General features: G+C 37.0%; 1 protein-coding gene across 8 annotated transcripts in view; it reads right to left on the reverse strand.

Annotated features, from left to right (window-relative positions):
* MBTD1 (mbt domain containing 1) overlaps nucleotides 1-18,773 on the reverse strand; it is a 38,776-nt gene that overhangs the window by 8,143 nt on the left and 11,860 nt on the right. For 7 of the 8 annotated variants that reach the window (XM_076353534.1, XM_076353533.1, XM_076353532.1 and 4 more), the window contains 10 exons: nucleotides 14,257-14,374; nucleotides 13,471-13,605; nucleotides 12,904-12,992; nucleotides 11,329-11,563; nucleotides 9,978-10,033; nucleotides 9,589-9,693; nucleotides 8,585-8,732; nucleotides 5,882-5,964; nucleotides 5,338-5,572; nucleotides 4,590-4,667 (listed from right to left, as the gene is read on the reverse strand). In XM_076353534.1, coding sequence (XP_076209649.1) covers nucleotides 4,590-4,667; nucleotides 5,338-5,572; nucleotides 5,882-5,964; nucleotides 8,585-8,732; nucleotides 9,589-9,693; nucleotides 9,978-10,033; nucleotides 11,329-11,563; nucleotides 12,904-12,992; nucleotides 13,471-13,605; nucleotides 14,257-14,374 — 1,282 coding nt within the window. The remainder of the gene's footprint in view (nucleotides 1-4,589; nucleotides 4,668-5,337; nucleotides 5,573-5,881; nucleotides 5,965-8,584; nucleotides 8,733-9,588; nucleotides 9,694-9,977; nucleotides 10,034-11,328; nucleotides 11,564-12,903; nucleotides 12,993-13,470; nucleotides 13,606-14,256; nucleotides 14,375-18,773) is intronic. The other variant, XM_076353538.1, reaches the window with a different exon arrangement.

The following is an 18,773-nucleotide window of genomic DNA, read 5'->3' on the forward strand; positions in this document are numbered from 1 at the left end:
AGCGCATTGGAAATCTGCATCACGATGCACAGCAGAATGACTCAGACATTCTGGAGTGCGGTGCGAGTACATACAAGAAAAATATGTGGAAGCAACACCTCTCTGTGCTAAACATAATCTAGTTTAATTAAGACATATACAGAGTTTCTTGTTAATCAGCTGTGGTTACTTTACCATGGAAGCACTACTACTGCATTATACAATTTTATGACTGAAATCCTTTCCAAAATAAGACTTTCTATTTATTTTTATTTACAAGTGCTGAACAATAAAAGGCTACAGAAAACATTGTCTTAGTATTATTTCCTGTGACTCAGCACTTCTGTTGCCATAACCTACTAAGAATGAACATGTAGGAGGCAGCCAGCTATAACTTTTCATGACCTTGTTCTCTCATCTCCCTTTGATGATTAAGTAGATTTCTTAGTATTAAGTAAACAGCCCAGAAAAGAAACCCATCAGAAGTTCTTCTTTGTTTCCATAGCTCACATTTACTTCAGGTTAGTGAGAAATGAAGAACAAATTCCATGAGAACGGATCTCCTTCCTATGGCACTAGGTAAGGGGAACTTCCTTTCCAGTGTTTGTGTCACACTTACTGCGAGAGAGATACCAAGAAACTTTTGCAGAGGTTTTAGGTGGAAGGAGAGGAATGAGGTAAGGAGCAGGATGGTCTAGCACAGCTTGCTGAACAAAATCTGCTCAGTCCAGAATTATCCAAGAACAGGTCTACACAAAGCCAATTCATGATATAGCCATCTTTCCCCAGCTTAAGGCAACAGCACTCACAACTTTCTCTAGATATTCTCAAATCAGCAGTTTTTCTGTACCTGAATTCTATTTTAAAAATAGAATGCTGCAAGATCCCGAACAGGATCTGGATCTTACTGTTTATTTCCTCAAACAGCAGAAAGGAGAAACAGTGCAATGTTTGAGGCACCTAACAAGAGGTCGTAAGAACTTCCCAGACACCCGCTTTATCTGTGGCACTCACTGGTCAACTTCTTTTTACATCCGAAGACCAAAATAGCACAGGTTGCTTTCCGCAATGACTAGTGAAGAAGGTTCCAGTTTGCCTTAATACATCCATTCACAAATTTATCGGGAAGACAAGGGTTTTAATTCCTTACATTAGTTCTACACAACTGCAGCACCGCTCTTCATTTAGGTCAATTTTTCTATCACAGGAAAAGCCCCAGATAAAACCAAGGTTTTAATCTCAGTTGACCCAATTCTCAAAATCACTGCAGGAAGCTAGGGTAGACCTAACTCAGAGTTTAGCTTCAGGTCCTGCTCAGAAGGAAGATACCTTTTTTTCCTATCCCAGGTCAATGGGCCCTTCCCCGATAGCTAGATCTGTGATGGAACAGAAATCAGTGGATGCATCTTATTTCAATACAACAAAGTACCATTCAGAGATAAAGAGATTTGAAATAAGGGAGATTGATGACAGGTTTTTATTTTCTTTAGCTCACGCAAACATGTCTGAATTTTTTTTTTTCCTATTGCCTCAAGATTAGCAGATTAATGCCATGAAAAAAATTTGATAACTATTCTGATTGAAATTGAATTACTTTAAAATAGATCATCATCTGTCTACAGACCCCTGCTCTAGGTTTTATGCAAGAGTTTTCTTAGGGGCAGTTAGTTCACCTGGCACAATTCAACCTAGCAATTGGTCCACTTAATCAGACTTTACAATGAGTGTCAGACTCATCTGGAATTCTTTTCCCTCACCACGTTTAAAGCTTTATGCGTATGAAATCTTTCACCCTGCCAATATTTTCCTCCCATATCTATTCCTTTATCTAGGACCCATGGCCAAAGGCATATGATAGTCCTTCGAAATCCACATCACCTTTTGGAAGCCTCCGGTCTAGCACTGGCAGTAATACTGACATCATCAAAATGATCAATGCTTTGTAAGATAAGGCTGTCCAGAAGTTAAAGACCACATAAGGATCCTCATCAGGAAATACACTTTACTGAGAAGAGCCGCAAAGCAGCTACACCTCACATATATAGAACAGCATAGTTTAGATTTCAACAGCCTCTGTATTTCAAAGTGAGTTTTTAAGGGATGGGGAAAAACTGTTCTCCATCTTTCAGGGAATGTGCCTTAATTTTAGTTTTCCGCTTGGATGAAATCAAGTCTCAGAGCAACAAAACTCTCTGGAAACAAGTCTAAGTAAGTCAAGATGATACAGATTCTAATGGTAAGAAAGGCCTAATGTTCTCACTTAGAAGAGTATTTCACATAATAATGTCTCTCCTAATGTCACATTAAGGACTGTTAAAGATTATTGTTAGTCAAGTTTGCTGACTTGCAGGTAAAATAACTTTCAACATTAACAAAACTTTGATCTGATTGTCTGCTAGGCTGTCCTATTCGAAAATATCTTGACAAAGAAGCAGGGCCAATTCAAGATGACAGATTATAGACCCTTTCCTGTAGCTGATATGCCCATGTCTCTGCAGTGTAAAATACTGCACTTTCTTTCCAACTCTCCACTGTTTCCAAGCAAACGCCAAGAGAATGAGTCAGCATAATGATTTGGTGCTCCAAACATAATATACATCGTTAGGCTCTGTGGAACTAGAATAGAATTGTAGAACCATAGAATAGTTTGGGTTGGAAGGGACCTCTAAAGGTCATCTAGTCCAACCCCCCTGCCATGGGCAGGGACATCTTCAACTAGAGCAGGTTGCTCACAGCCCCGTCCAACCTGACCTTGAATGTTTCCAGGGATGGGGCATCCACCACCTCTCTGGGCAACCTGTGCCAGTGCTTCACCACCCTCAGCGTAAAACATTTCTTCCTTATATTTAGTCTAAATGTACTCTCTTTTAGTTTAAAGCCATTACCCCTTGTCCTGTCACAACAGACCCTGCTAAAAAGTTTGCCGCCATCTTTCTTATAGGCCCCCTTTAAGTACTGACAGGCTGCAATAAGGTCTCCCCGAAGCCTTCTCTTCTCCAGGCTGAACAACCCCAACTCTCTCAGCCTTTCTCCATAGCAGAGCTGTTCCAGCCCCCTGATCATTTTTGTGACCCTCCTCTGGACCCACTCCAACAGGTCCATGTCTTTCCTGTGCTGAGGAGCTGGAGGCAGTGCTCCAGGGGGGGTCTCACCAGAGCAGAGTAGAGGGGCAGAATCCCCTCCCTCGACCTGCTGGCCACGCTGCTTTGGATGCAGCCCAGGAGACGATTGGCCTTCTGGACTGCGAGCGCACATTGCTGGCTCATGTCCAGCTTTTCATCCACCAGTACCCTCAAGTCCTTCTCGGCAGGGCTGCTCTCCATCCCTTCATCCCCCAGCCTGTATCGATACTGGGGGTTGCCCCAACCCAGGTGCAGGACCTTGCACTTGGCCTTGTTGAACCTCATGAGGTTCACACAGGCCCACTTCTCGAGCTTGTCTTGAACTAGACCATTCTACTTCTATCAAGACAAACTATTCATTCTTATGTGGCAGAAAAAGCCTCCCCCCCAGTTGTAACCGGTTCTTTTTAAAAAAAGATACTGTAAAATCTTGAGTTAGACATCATTAAAAATTGTGTAGCACTTAACAAGACTATAGGCTTACCCTGTGGTCTTATTTACCACGTCATCTCTTGCACATACATTTCTTGTACAATGGCTGTCACGTTGCTGCTGCTCTTGACTCAAGAGGTAGCTGCCTTTCAAAATTGTCAAATTATTGGAAAAATGGCTTGAGAACCTTTGGAATAAAAGTGCCATAAGAAACTACAATATTGTTTAGAGGAGAGAATACAGACGGATCTGATTTCCAGAGAAGAATGATGGGAGAAGGCACAAGGTGCTCTTACGACTGGCTGCCTCTACTCCATTTTACTCATACAAAACGGATTTTCAGTTTAAACCAACAGAGTCATGGAAATAAAAATATGGAGGAATGCAAAACGTGCATTTGTGCAAATTCAAGTTGGTTGTGAATTTTGAAGATAATTTCATCCCAAGGGAAACAATTACTCTGGAAAGAACCTGAATACTTCAGTTTCTTAAAAACGTCATTACTATGTTTTACTGTGACAAGAACAGTCACATACAGCAATGCTACTTATTGTTTCTGAAAATAATCATATAAAAGTTTTATTTATATACAGCTTCCCACAGAGGTCTCATCTAAAAACCTGGCAATTAAGTCACTTTTTTGTATTAGAAAGGAACCAGCTAGATGGTAATTTAAGTTTTCTACATCTTCTTCTTTCTTATCCAAGTAACCTCGTTCTTATTCCTACACCTCTGTTACAAAGAGCAGAGTTAAAACTGTATTAATTGATACCTGAGTATTTTGTATAAGGCATACTAAAATGATGTCTGAATACCAAAAATATTGTAACAGTTCCCCACCTACAATTCATATAGATTATTATTAGCAACATGAACCCTGTTGCAAGTTATAAAAAATGGTTATTCTCAATGAAAAAGTTCCTTTTATGGCATACTGCACCTTTAAGCACAACACCTGTTTACACACAAACATTTCCAAATAGAATAGGGACTTAGTGAGAGACCACAGACTTTTTAAACAACAGGAAAAGTGCAAACACTACTTTTGTCACCCACTTTTCTTATGTCCTTTGTACTGTTGTGATTTAGCTTTTTTCTTCTGTTTTGATGAACTTGACTGGCTATCTCTTGATGCTGCAAAAAATTAAGAATTCAAAATTAAAATTTAGTATTTTGGAAAAACACTTCAGAATGTGTCAAAGCTGCTACACAGCTACAGAATTTCTCCTTAGTGACTGAACGAAGGCAGAATACCTTTATTGTGGGAAAAGCCCCCCATTAAACTACTAACAGTAACTACTATTACCCTCCCATTAAACAACTAACAGTTCTCGAAATACACTTATCAATAATTGCCATATAACTTGACCTGACAGGGACAAGTCTTGATGCACCAAATAAAAAATAGCCTTCTCACATAAATACTTCTGCAGATGAATAGCTATGCACATACTGAGTTCCATCAAATTCGGTATGTAAAGCATATATATTTGCAATCTTAAAGCAATACAAATTCTCAGTGATATTATCCAGAACTGACAAGTAAGTAACAGGCTTTTTCTCTGGATCAAATAAGCATCTTCTGGCATTAAATATAGTAAGCAGCCACAGAAACGCCCAGAAGTACTTTAAAAGTCAAGGCAGAAGAGATTAGAATGGTGTACTTCTAAGCATTAGCAAGAATTTGTTCTGTTTTTGTTATACCTGGTGACCTAACTTGGAAAGGATGAAGTTGGGAAAAATCACCACCCATGAAAAAGGACCAGTAAGCAACTGTTACCTTATTTACAAAACAGGAACTTACATTGTGGCGCTGGAGGCTGTAGTTGATATCCAGTTAGCTGACACCATCCCACTGGATAGAGGTCTGGGGACTCGCAATCCACCCACTGATCATATTCATCTTCCCACCCATCAAAGTGTATCCTCAAAAGACGATGGATAATGCGAGTTACTGTGGCCACACATACCAGGCGAGGTTCCATCAGATCAACAGCCTCCAGTTTCATTCCAACATGAAACCCATGGTTTGGAACTTCCTAGGAAAACAAACATCAGTAAACAAACATGTTAATAAAGATGGTTTAAGTACAGCATTGAAGCGAGTATTTCAGTCAACTTAATGTAGGAAAATACCAAGTAAAGTCTCGTGTACCCCTGTATTTATTTAACATTTCAGAAATATTCAAGCTTAATATACTCAAATGGTTCTTATTTCTGAAAGTCTCTGTTGTCTTAGCTTTTCAAAATCGTACTTAATGAAATGGGTCAATCCCATGGACTATGCAGACAGAAATTTAAAGATAATACTCATTACAGTTTAAGTACACATGTATAATGTTTATTACCTTATTGAAGAGCTTTACAGGAGCTGCTATTGAGTCAGTTTCCCTGAGGTAGTCAAACCATTTAAAAGGGAGTTTTGCATAACCTGTGAATTTTAAACAACATTTTCATACATCAGCTGCAAACTTCATGCATAAGAACACAACAAAAATAGTATACTGGCACTCTCTTATGGCTACAAAGACAACAAAGCAGCAAAACATTAACGTCAGAAACTTCCACTCTCTGAGCTTTGGTCTAAGGGACAAGACAGTCATCTGGACACTGCCCACTTGCAACAAACAAGATGAATGAACCTCTGGATAATACAGAAAGTGTCATTTAACGTTAAGATTAATCGTTCATACTTGAAGCTTTCTGTCCACGTAGATCCTTGATCTCTACAATGCCCCACACAAATGACCCAGAACAGATCATGTAATTAAGCACATCCAGTCTTTCCTGTGGGGAAAGAGCTCCACTACTGAAACATTTGAATTGTTAGGAACAGAGCAGTAAGGACAAGCATGGATATTTTAAAACTTAAATAAGGCTAAAAATAGCAATAATATGGAAAATTACAGGATTTTTTTTCCCAATCTTAAAAGCTATTATAAAGGGAAGAAAATAATGTCTCAGATATATTTAGCTTTTGTTCATCTACTGAATATGCATAGAACACGCAGGACTATTTTTTACTTTGGGCAACTCCTACAACTGCTTAAACCAATAATTCTCAAATTCTAGCTGGAGCAACAACAGCTTGAAAGGTTTCTTTGTGGTAGTATGCAGTGATGGACACTCCAAAAAAAAAATCCAGCGTAGTGGGCATGGCACAGGGAGCTGCGGGAAACAGTTGGATCTCATCTAAGTGGGGGCAGAGAGCTCCCACGGAGTCACAGCTCAGTACTGCAGGGCCAGACTCATCAGGTAGCTAACATTCACAGCCCAAAATGCAATCCCATTCTTGAAAGTGTCTAAGCATCTTCATCTTCTACCGATTTCAGCATGAGATGAAGATGTTTGGAAGGAATGAGCTTGTAAAGTCCGACGATTTCACAGCAACTTAAGTGTTATCCGCATTGTTAAATGTAATTCGGAAGAGTGTTCACGTTAGGTACGCAGTATCTGCATGAACAGAGGTAGCTGGATAGCTAACAATTAATAAGGGTAGTAATGTATCAGTTTGCATATTAATGCTTTTCTTCTTAACGCACAGTTCCTCTGGCTAGACCAACAGTATTTGTATGCAAGTCCTTTAATTAACTTCTCGCCACACACACACACGAGACGTGTGCATGCGGTCCTTGTTAGAGCAGTCAGAATTAAGAAACTCTCCATTTTCAAGCCCATAATTTGGAATGCAAAATACACCTGTCGTAAGAGCTAAGAAGCTTTGATCACTTTGATTCTATCAAATATGTTCATGCGCATTACGTTCTGTATTTTACTCCTGTTAATTCCTTTCAAATGACTTTTAGATTATTGCATGCGTGATTTATAATTGCCTCTCAGTGGATGATGCAGGACTGTTACGGAAAACTGCAATAAAAGGGAAAATATACACGCAGATAACGAATAAGGTTGCCGCGATACAAGAAACACAGAAGTATCATAAACGTGCTAACAACAAAATTCACATACTATTGTGTAAGTAGTGTTTGAAGAATAAAGAAGAACAGTTTCATCATAGAAGGGAGGTTTTTTCCCTATTCTGTATCATCAATTTAATCTATTTATTTCTAAATTGATTGATATGTATTGATATGCATGGTTTTTCCTCCCACAAAAGCTTTTCGTATTGCAAGAGACTCTTGCACCACATATTTTTGAGGGGTGATTATGCCCATGAATTTCTAGGCAATAAATTCACTAAACGAGCTGTCTGAAAAATAATAGTAAATCTTTCCAACTGCAGTTTCCACATACTCAGATGACAGATTCATTGGTGTGCAATAATGAAAATGATATGAAATTATTTTCTTCATGTTGCATTACACTGTCTTTGTAGTTATTACCTAGAAAAATAATTCAATAAATACAAGTAGAAGCCTGCAAGAATGAGAATGGAGAAAAAAATCCATAAAAACCTATTATTATCTGCTGTTACACAGCTAGTTACAATCCTCTTTCTAAATTGCTAGACCAAGACAATAAAATGGAAAATGGAAGGCAATATAGTCTTCTGTAGGCATATGTGCTAGTGGACAGACAGCGTTTTCTCACAGAAGGGATTACGCAGCATACAGCTCTAATGGCTACTTCCTCGAAGCTCAAATTTGTGCATATTCTTCAAAAAATTAACTAGTATTGTTGCAAATTAGCCTAAGTCTGAGATTCTTTACAATGTTCATTAATCCTTTTGGTGGCCAGGACTTCCCAAGCAATGACATATTCTGAACAGTCCTTTTAGTGACTAGCATACTTCCCATTCACTTAATGGATATAGTATTCGACTAGCTGCTATCCTCAATTTCTGACAGCAAAAGCAAATTATTTTAGCCAGAGAATCAATCAGATGTTCAGTTTGACTTTTTCTAAATGAAAAGTTTGTTATCTCTGTTTTAGATTACTTTGAAGTTACGCTGTTGTATCTGTTTCAGACTTGAGAAAGTCCTAAAAAGTGACATGGATTTTGTAGACTGGGTTAAGAAACAAAGCATATGGCACATACAATATCACTGAAAAATAGTCAAAATAAAATGTGGTCAGAATGCTATATGTACCTCTGGGTGGAGTTAGTTCAATCATGTTAATTTCACAGAAACCAACAGGGAAAATAGAAGGGGAAGTGGCATGGTAACAAAACCAATCAGACCCATCTGCTGCTTCTGAGCCATCAATCCCAATCATAAGATAGCCATCTGCTAAAACCTTTGTAAAGAAAAACAAAATTTTACATTAAATACCTTTAACTCTGTGATAAGGCTAGAAAGAAAGCATGCCATGTTTCAAAAGAGTGAAAAGCAACGCAGTAATAACGGAAGTACACTTAGAAGGACATTCAATTGCAACAAAATAAAAAACCCCAAATCATACCTGTCTCCAAGACCATGTGTACTATTGTCAAATGTACCTTTGGTAACTGCAAAGTTATGAGAGACGAACATTTCCTTTTTCTGATCTCTAGCTTATTTTTCTTGTGAACATTGGTTCTACTTCTAAAGCTTTGTAATTCAGTTTACTCTTTAGCTTGCAAGGATATTCTGCACATCGTTAATAAGAAAAAAGACTCGAAATCATAACCACACTCCTCATGGGTAAGGTTCTGCAATTCTGCAAAGCTACTTTTTACATTTTCTTCCTCTTTTAAAACAGATTTCACATGGATGGGATCCCTTTCAATCAAGCTAGGAAAAAAGTACATCCTTAAAATGTCTTCATAGACTGCCGCAAGTAAGCAGGATGAGGTTTCTTTTTGAACAGTTGCAAAACGTTTGGTATAATTAGCAGAACATTGTCCTGCAAATTAATCTCACAAACATAATGTATTCTAATTAAAGGTAAGGCTGAATTTCCAGATTGAAGTCAAAATTAAAAAAATTTACATGAGTATATTCTTTTCCATAGCAGCCATATATAAATAACTAATGGACATATTCCATAAACATTCACTGTGTGAATGAACTGCATTTATTTTGGTTTTGAGCTTTTTGTTTCAAACCTGAATAAAGGTGAGTGAAAAAAGGATTCCTATCTACCTTCCCAAAATACACATTTGTTTTCTTACCTTTCTAATAGTTGCCACACATATTGCTGAAAGGTTTAGGGGGTCTATAGCTTCCAATTTCATTCCTTCTTTAAACCATTCTCCAGCTGCGTCAACCTCTTTTACCTAAAGAGTCACATAACAGCACCAGAAGCTAAGAATCTAATAAGCCTGGAACAAAATATAACCCCACACCATCAAAGCAACAGATTTAAATACCTGTTCCATCATCTCTGCTTATCTCAAGGAAGCCAAATTAGGTGTTTGAATTTAAAAAAAAAAAAAAGTAATGCTTGTGCCGGGCATATTTCCAGGACTTAAGTAGAGTTTCAGGTCTGTTTTACACACACCAGGAGCTAAAGGTCCTCAAATCAACCCTGAGAAAACAGTGTTCTTGCTAGCAAACTCACCTTCATAAATAAATGCGGGGGTGCATCAAAATGTCCATCCTGTTTCTTCGTAATATCTACAAGGAATAATAGCACGTATTATTCAGAAGTTTTGTTAGTAGAGCAGACAGTATGTTTTTCTGAATACGTTAATTAGTTCCATGCAATCATTGGTGTGGGAGGCCCGCAGTTTATAATAAGACTACCACAAAAATCTGGAGGACATAATCCATCTATTTTCCTTATTGACTTCTACCTGAAATACCTCTATAACACAATCTCATTTACGGGGGAAAAAAAAAATCCAGTATTTATAAGACCCACTTGATTATGTCACAAAATTGATACAAATATACATAGAAGCTTTTGCAAAAAATTGGCAAGTAAACTACTCTGCACTGTTGTGACAGAAAACTGTATTTATATATTTTTTATATAATTATACATAAGCACTTTAAATAGGTATATAGAGCTGGTTTTAGCCAACTGTTGAATACTACTTTCCCAGCAGAATCCCTGGAACTCTGTTAGAGGCATTATTCCTGGGAATTAACACTGTTCTTGATTTCTCTAACCGCTCTTATTTATAAATGGTTTCAGTGAAAGTTTAAGCGCTAGGATAATGGAAGGTTTTCCTGAAGGGATGCCTCGTGGAATGTTTTACAGAAATTCTGTTTCTAACAAGGGACACAAGCTCAACAGAGCAGAGAAGTATTAAAAAACAGACTTCTTTTTTTGTTTAGAAACCTTAAATACTTCATATTACAGGCATTTTTGTATTTTAAACAAGGGCCTTAACTGTGTACCATCTATTAGACTGTCACTAAATCTTCCCTGCCCATCCCCTAATGCCCCCTAAACCATGTAAATCTTGCAATATAAATATAGATAGTCCTTAAACTTGCAAGTAAAAAAAAAATTCAGTATCTAATAGGATTACTTGTCCACATTGTCTTGTGCAAGAGACAAACTTGAAGAAACTAGGAGTTTGTGGAGCAGGACTGTGTAATTCCAGGTATCAGCATGAAAAATGATGTTTACCATGCTTGAATATTGCAGTTCAAGGTTATCCTGCCTAGATGGTTTGTTAATCGCTGTTTATCGTCGAATCTTTCTAGATATCAACATACTACAGATCAACTGAAAAATTATTTTGGCTTTTCCAGTGCTGCAAAATACACTAATTATACTTTTAACTGAAACTCCTGAATGTAATATAATCGGTAAAACCCCTGGGCCGCATTATATAAATTTTAAAATATCATTATTCAAGCTAGTTCTACCAACTGTATAAAGTGACAGGACTGCTTAAGTCAGACTTCTCCAAGCCAACAGTGCCCACAAAGACACCGCTAAAACAGAAGCAGCTTACCAGATCTTTTGAATCTGTGTCCTATACTTCGAGACCAACCAATATGATGAATGAGTGGACTGTACATATGGCACCAGAAGTCATCATTTTTGTCTTCGCTTTCTTCATACACCAATCTTAACCGTCCCCCAATGACACTTTCTACAACTGCTACCCTTGTTCGACAAAGGTGCGTTTTGTCAACAACTTCTACTCTCATGGAAGTTTTGAATGGATACTGCATACTCTCAGACACCTTAAAGTAACAGGACAAAAAAACATTCTGTAAGAATATACTTCGTTTTTCCTTAGTCATCTGTCTTCTGCTACTAAAGCGCAGTGTCAAATGCACTTTTCATTTAACTCAAGTACTTGTTAATCAACCTGCAAAAATGACACAAATGGTTTCTCTTATATTTTATTGTACACGGGGAAAAATGAAACGTTTCAGAAAACTAAGTAGAATAGATCCTACAATGCTTTAATTGTATCAAGTACAGCCCCTAATACAATTCTCACATAGGTTAAAGGAATTTTCCATTGGCTTAATGAAAGTTTGTTCAGTTGTTAACAACGGATAAAATTACCTTGAGTAACAATTTTAACAAAAAAAAAAACCCAAGATTTTTTTTTTGCTTGGTCATCCACTCAAAATACAGCATTTTAAAAATAGGATTAAAATACTTTATTGTAAAAGGCATGGAAAACAAACCTTCAACATAATTAAAGCTGGCGACTCACAAACATATTTCTTCATAATATACCAAAAAGAAAGGAACAGAATGGAAATAGATGTTAGTCTGCCTTGTGACGATACATTCTGTTTAAAAAAATCAGTATTTGTCACTTGTCATTTCCATTATGAACTCCCCCAAAGTGTTGAGACCTTGCCAATTTAATTTGACTTCCAACTGAGCCAGTTTTTAAATAGAAATGAACAACTGCAGAAAGGTTTTTTGGTCTGGGTTTTTTTTTTTTTTTTAATATTAGATGCAGTGTAAGACAACAGTACAGTAAGTCTCATATTCCTACTAAAAGCTACGTACCATCTCACAATATTAGTAAGTAAACTTATAGCACACTATACAGGCAGCTGCCACACTTAAAGACATGACTTAAAGACAGCAAAAAATCTAGTCCAGAGCAGATGAAAAATATTAACATTCAAAAGTATGTACTTTATTGCATTTAGATATGTGCTATATTAATGAATTTTGTTCAGTTTCTTGAAATAGTGCATGATAAAAATCATTCCTGAATTAGAAAAATCAGTTTTAATTTTTCTTACATATCACAGGGTAGCTTATTAGCACTTTTTTTTTTGTTGTTAATTGGGGTATTTTAAAATTAAAATAGACTAACTAGTTTTTAAAGAAAACTACTTTCTGCTAGAGGAAACAGTTTTCCAAATACATACTGACAAGTGTGGACATAAATGGAGAATAGAGATTCCAAGGAAAACTGTATTTAAGGGAAGAAACTACTGTATCATCTTCACTGTAAAAGAAGCTAATGTGCCATTGTAAAATACTTCAGTTCTTCACATTGTGCTGCAATTTCGTTTATAGTACATCATTGACATTGCATCAGCCTTACCTTCTGAGAAAAGTCAGGAGGAAGTGTTTTGGCACCAGTAAGTCGTTTCACTAGAAAAGCTTTCCAGTTTGTGTATTTGTGTTGGATGGCTGTTGCAAATGAAGGGGAAAAAATAAGCCACTGATTTTTAATTGTGTCCATTAAAGACAATATTAGAGTCTGGAATATGTAAAGAAGAAATCCCAGATGACTGTTAAAAAGCCTGGATGACAATAATGACAAAAACCTCTTTAAAGAATGAATGCTACCCAAGATTAAGTTTATGGGTATGTCAGGGCAAAGAATTTAATAACAAAATATAAATAAAAATCAGTGCATGTTCACATCACTGATTAGCTAACCGCTTCCACCTTGATCTTAAAAACTTTAAGTCGCATCAGATGGGCTACTCCAAGAAACACTTTCAGCATCAGTCAAGTCCTTATTTTTCCAGAAGTTAAAATGATTTATTCATAACGGTTGAAAGAGTTGCTATGGCAAAAAAAATACTTTGATATCTGAACCATGAGCAAATTTAGTTTAATAAAGACAGACTTATATCGATCAGTAAGGCTACTATTTACATACTTCGAGGAGGAACTAGGGGCTTCCCACTGGTTGCACACCAACCAACTGGGTGGATGTCAGACCCACAAACGTTGCACCAGAAGTCAAGACTTGAATCGTTTTCAAAGCCTTCGTATCTTAGCAGAGCATTGTAGCCTGAAAGAAAGCAATCCCATTTAAAAAAGACAAAAATTAAACAAGATTATAAAAATCTATTAATATTTCTTTACCAATCATAATGTATATTACATTAGATTTTCTAGACTAGAACTTTTTATAGAACATTATTCTCACGGCACATTTCTGCATGTTATTAATGCACAGAATGGATTACTTTGATAAATGTGCATGTGCTATCATGTAAGTCAAATTTTAATTAAAATTAAAATTCTTGAACTATAAACCTTTAGAAGTTACATGTAGGAGGACAAAATTAATTAATTACCCACAGTATCTGCTTTTTCATATCTTAGCTACGTGACCTTGAATTTTTAACTTTTAACCAAGAAAAGTGATTCGTATAACAAGGCTTGCTTGCTAGCTATTATACAATTTCCTATCTCCTCATTCTGCACTGCTCTTACTGTACTCTTAGGCAATATTAAAAAAACCAGGCATCCTCAAGCTTCACTGAAGACACTGTAAAACAGCGTAACACAGTGATAGTGCTAAAACATATAACCTATTGACACAGCTCAACCAACCAGTGTCAACTTTCTATTAACCAGGTGACCACTGACTAAATTATTAGCTCCCTTCACACAGTTATTTTGATTATTTTAATAATTTCAACTAAAATATATTCACCTGCTAATTTTACAATTCCAGCTATCCAGAAGACTTTGGTAGGTAGGCTGCAGTCGGTGTTTGGAACCTCCACTCGCACTCCTTCTGAGATATCACCCCAGCATGTCCCCATAGGTGCCTATCATTTAAGGTAGGGGGGGAAAAGTCACCAGTACACCACATGAAAATAATTATTCTTTGTTACATCAGTGTTTTACGAGCGACTTAAAGAGACAAAACAATCAATATACATGATAAGACATAAGCATATGTTTAGAAAACACTCTATGAAAACCTAGTTTGGTTTTGATTTGAAGCTTATGTGTAGTATTGTGATTGTGTACAGTTATTACTGTGTATTTCCTGCAAAAAATACAGGATTCCAAGTTTTAAAATCTGTAAAGCACAAGCACAAATTGCATATACTCACAGGTCAGCTTTATTCTACGTTTCAACTAGGTGCAAGCTACTGATTTTAGTGAGAATGGTGTAATTCCTCTGCAATTCTACTTGCAAGAAAATTATTGTACTTTAAATTAGTATCTGTACCACAAACATAAAAAAAAAAAATCTTTAAGTTCTGCAAATCAGAAACATTCCTGAAAAAATGCCTAAAAGTTATTTCTTTAATCTATTCTGATGATTTATTATGGTGGGGTTTATCACCCACTAGTTCACGTCCTCTCAGAGGAACAGGCTTTCGTATCACCTGCAAGTGATCATTCCATCAAGCAAGCAAAAAGAATAGAAGGCTGTGGCACCTTTTTAATGAATGCCAAAAGGAAATGCACCGCTAGATTCCTCACAGGCTGTCCTGAAGGCTTAGACTAATGCGTTAGTAACAAAAAGAAATACAAGCTTGATGAACTACTAAGGACTTGTGGAAACTGGAGATAAAGATTGCATTTAGTTTGCTGTCTCAAGAAGAGCGTTTTGTTGAACAGAACATCATGAAAAGACAGTCAAAGATGGTATTGTAGAGGTATCAGAAATGCACAGTGCTGAAGAATCTAAAACCTTAAAAGTTACTCAACTGAAGTTATATTTGTAACAAAATGGAAAATGACTGAGTCTACATTAAACTTGAGACCACCAAGAAGGGAAAGATTCAAATTTGGGGTATTTTAGAACAACAGTCATATCAATTCTGAGGTGCTTTGAGAAAAATAAATTCTTATCAGTTCAGAGAATGTCCAGATATCACAGGGACAGTCGAAGGGATGCTCTGGTTCTGCACCGTAGCGGGCAGACAGTACTCTAAGGCTGTCTCTCATTTACAAAGCCCTTTGCAAACACAGAGAACTTCACCGCTCAGTGGGGATAGCCTCCAACTTCACAGAATTTCGGCTGAGAGCCACAAGTGAAGAAATGTGGATTAATCCTGAATGATTGGAAATCACAATACTGGAATTTTGCTGGCAATCAGCAATAGCCAACTAGCAGCACTAAAAGCCAAACTTATCTTAAAAAGGGATACTCTTCACTAGTAGAAACATTTGAGGCTAGGCATGCAAAACTTAAAACTAGTTTTAACTACTAAAGGAAAAATGAGTTATTACAGGTGTGCCAGTTTCTTATTCTTGAAGCCTGGTCTCTTCATGTTCTGCTATGTCCCATCTACACCAGTCTAGACTGCAGAGCTCTCGTCTGCCATCTGGCAGACAGAGAAAAAAAACAATTCGAAAGATGATGGCTTATTTTCACACACAAAATATGCAGATACAGCTTCTTAATCAAGTCCTATTACATATTCGCTATCATCTCTAAATTGACGTGTAGATTTTTGAATTGAATTGGGGAAATAAACTTTTCAAACTGCATATTTTGGTAAATCTTGTTGCCTTGTAGAGAGATACAGATGAGGCCAAACAATCAAAAATAGCAGTGCTGAATAATTTCATAATCCAGCTGCACTTAATTGAAATATATTTTACTGCCTGCTCATCTATTCAGTTGATTCAGAGAGAAAAGTATATCGACACACTTCTCCTCACATCAACCGGTAATGGAAATGTCACAAATTTTTATTTCTAGAACATGGATTGGTATAGAGGGAAATAGCAGAAAGTTAAATTTGTCCTTGTCTGTGAAAATATTGGTTCTGCTAGTTCTCCTACACCAATCCATATGGCTCACCCTTTAGAAGAAGGAAGCCATCCTGTGTATCATCACTACTGAAATGCCAGATAACATTACTGTCCTGAAGCGATGGTTTACAGTATACCTGGTATACTGCGCCATCTTTTCCTTTTTCACTCATTATGAATATTCTTAAGGGAGGAAGACTGGATAAACTAGGGCTATAACAGCCATCTTCCTTCATGTCTTCTCTGCCTTCACCTGATTAATTGGTCAATGTTTGCCCAGTGCTTTGAAAAACTCCAAAAGCACTATATAAGTGTTAAGTCTTATTCGTCTGCTGGCTGGAAGGGTAACTCTGAAGTCTGGATTGGCATAGCGTGAACTAGCAGAACCATAATTTACAGGTAAGAACAAATTTACCTTTCAGACTCATGACGAAGAGATCCACTTCGTGTCACTCCCCAACAAGGAAGATAGGGTTCCTCGCTTCCTGCTCCGGGAGGTGACCTGGGAGGGTTTATCTGTGAGCGGCAGCTGCCTTCTCTGCAAGGTAAGTTGCAATCAGGATGGTCCTGTTTGACCGGAGCGCCTAACGGCCAAGTATCCCCACATGCCTAGCCGAACAAGGAGCTCATGGGTTAAATAACTGGCTCCTAAAGGTTTTGGATGGCACTGCCATCGCCATGATTTCAGACCCGAAACCTGAACCAGGATTGTAATGGCAAAGTGATGTTACCAATTCCTGAAGCGTAAGGACACTATGCCGATACCTTGTGTGTGAACGGAACCCCCCCAAAAGGTAATGCCAGAGAAGACAATGCGCAAAACGGTTTAAAATAAGGCGTTCAAAGCGAAGCGCTGCCACCTAGTGTAAAATCCTGGAAATGCTCCCTTAGAGCAAACTTTATTTATTTATTTTAATAACAAAAGAAACCAAGAGAATGAAAATATTTCAGCTCAGAATAAAATTCAACTGGAAGAAAGATTGAAAAATTCTTAACTTCAGAAAATGTGCATCTCACTAGCAACAGAGTGGAGAAGAATAATTACTATTAATTGTGCATTACATTGTACGTTAAGTAGTACTGACAAACGACTCAAAGCACTGTATTTGCTTTCATTTCTAGGAATGGTTTGAGCTAATAAAAGCAAATATAGGAAAAAGCAAAAACTGTTTAGAAGAAAATGAAATTAGAGTGCAGTTTAGCAATGAGCACGTTCTATGTTACTAAGCTATAAAACAATATTTAAAACATTAAATTAAGAGTTCTCGCATCAGCTACTGTTGTGTATCTGATTAATGCAATTCGACAAAAAAAAAAAAAGAGCTGCAAGGTGCATAAACTGTAATTGTGGCTTTGTCACAGGCTTCCTATATGACATAAATCAAAGCAGCTTCTCTACTTCAGTTTACTGAACTATGAAGTGGGCGTAGTTATACTATAGCTAGTGAATTTCATCAGTGTTACTCAACACTGAAAGTCTGGAATGAAGGTAACAGGGAACTACAAAAGCCACACTAAGGGCATCAAAAGAGTTTGAAATGAATTCTTCTCATACAAAGAGACAGAGAGAACTTCAGGATTTAAATGTTTTAATTCTAAAACGTAACTGTTCTAAATTGAAAAGGAAATAACTCCCCAGGCAAAAATTAACTGATCTGAGAAAATTACACTAGACCTGAAATACTGAAGTATGCCAGGTTATTAAAAAAATAATCAGTAAGCCAAATCCCACATCTTATAATTCCCTTAAATTTTCTTTAATATTGATCCCAATGTTACCTATCAAATATCCATACACCCAGTATAACCAGATACATACTTTATCTAATAACAAATTTAAGGGCAGATATGTCATGATTTTATTGTCAATTCAAAACTTTTCTCTTGAACAGAATAAGCTTTAGATATTCAATCTTGTGGACACACGCAACATGTGCACAGAATCCATAATACGGATGGTGAACAAACATCAACTAATACAAACTTTTACGAATCAAAGCAATATAGTACACAGAAAACATAGCCATAATCTTTCAGACAGACAAAAAGAGTATTGTTTCTTTTAATTATCAACAGAGAGTGGGAGAGAGAGAGAGAGAAGGCTCTAACAAGAGAGTCCTAACGCGTTTCCAGATTCTGACTGGTTTAAATGATATATTTTTCAAAGAAATAATTACAGCAAAACTAAAATCACACCCTTGTAACACTAACTAATGTCCACCGAAGAAGCAGAAATCTCCAAAGCAGACTGCAGGAGTTGCATTTTACTTGTATAAAAAAGGAAAACGGGGACAGAAAAGAAACAACATTCAGGCTTAGTAGCACTGTGGCCCTGTAGCTTGTGAAAATTTTCAAGGTAAAATGTGAGCATTAGTATTGTATCTGTTCACATTATTGGTGTACCATGCAACTTCATGAATGAAGTAAAAAAGGAAGATATAACTCCTTTTA

This window comes from Aptenodytes patagonicus, chromosome 16, assembly GCF_965638725.1.
Source record: "Aptenodytes patagonicus chromosome 16, bAptPat1.pri.cur, whole genome shotgun sequence".
NCBI lineage: Eukaryota > Metazoa > Chordata > Aves > Sphenisciformes > Spheniscidae > Aptenodytes > Aptenodytes patagonicus.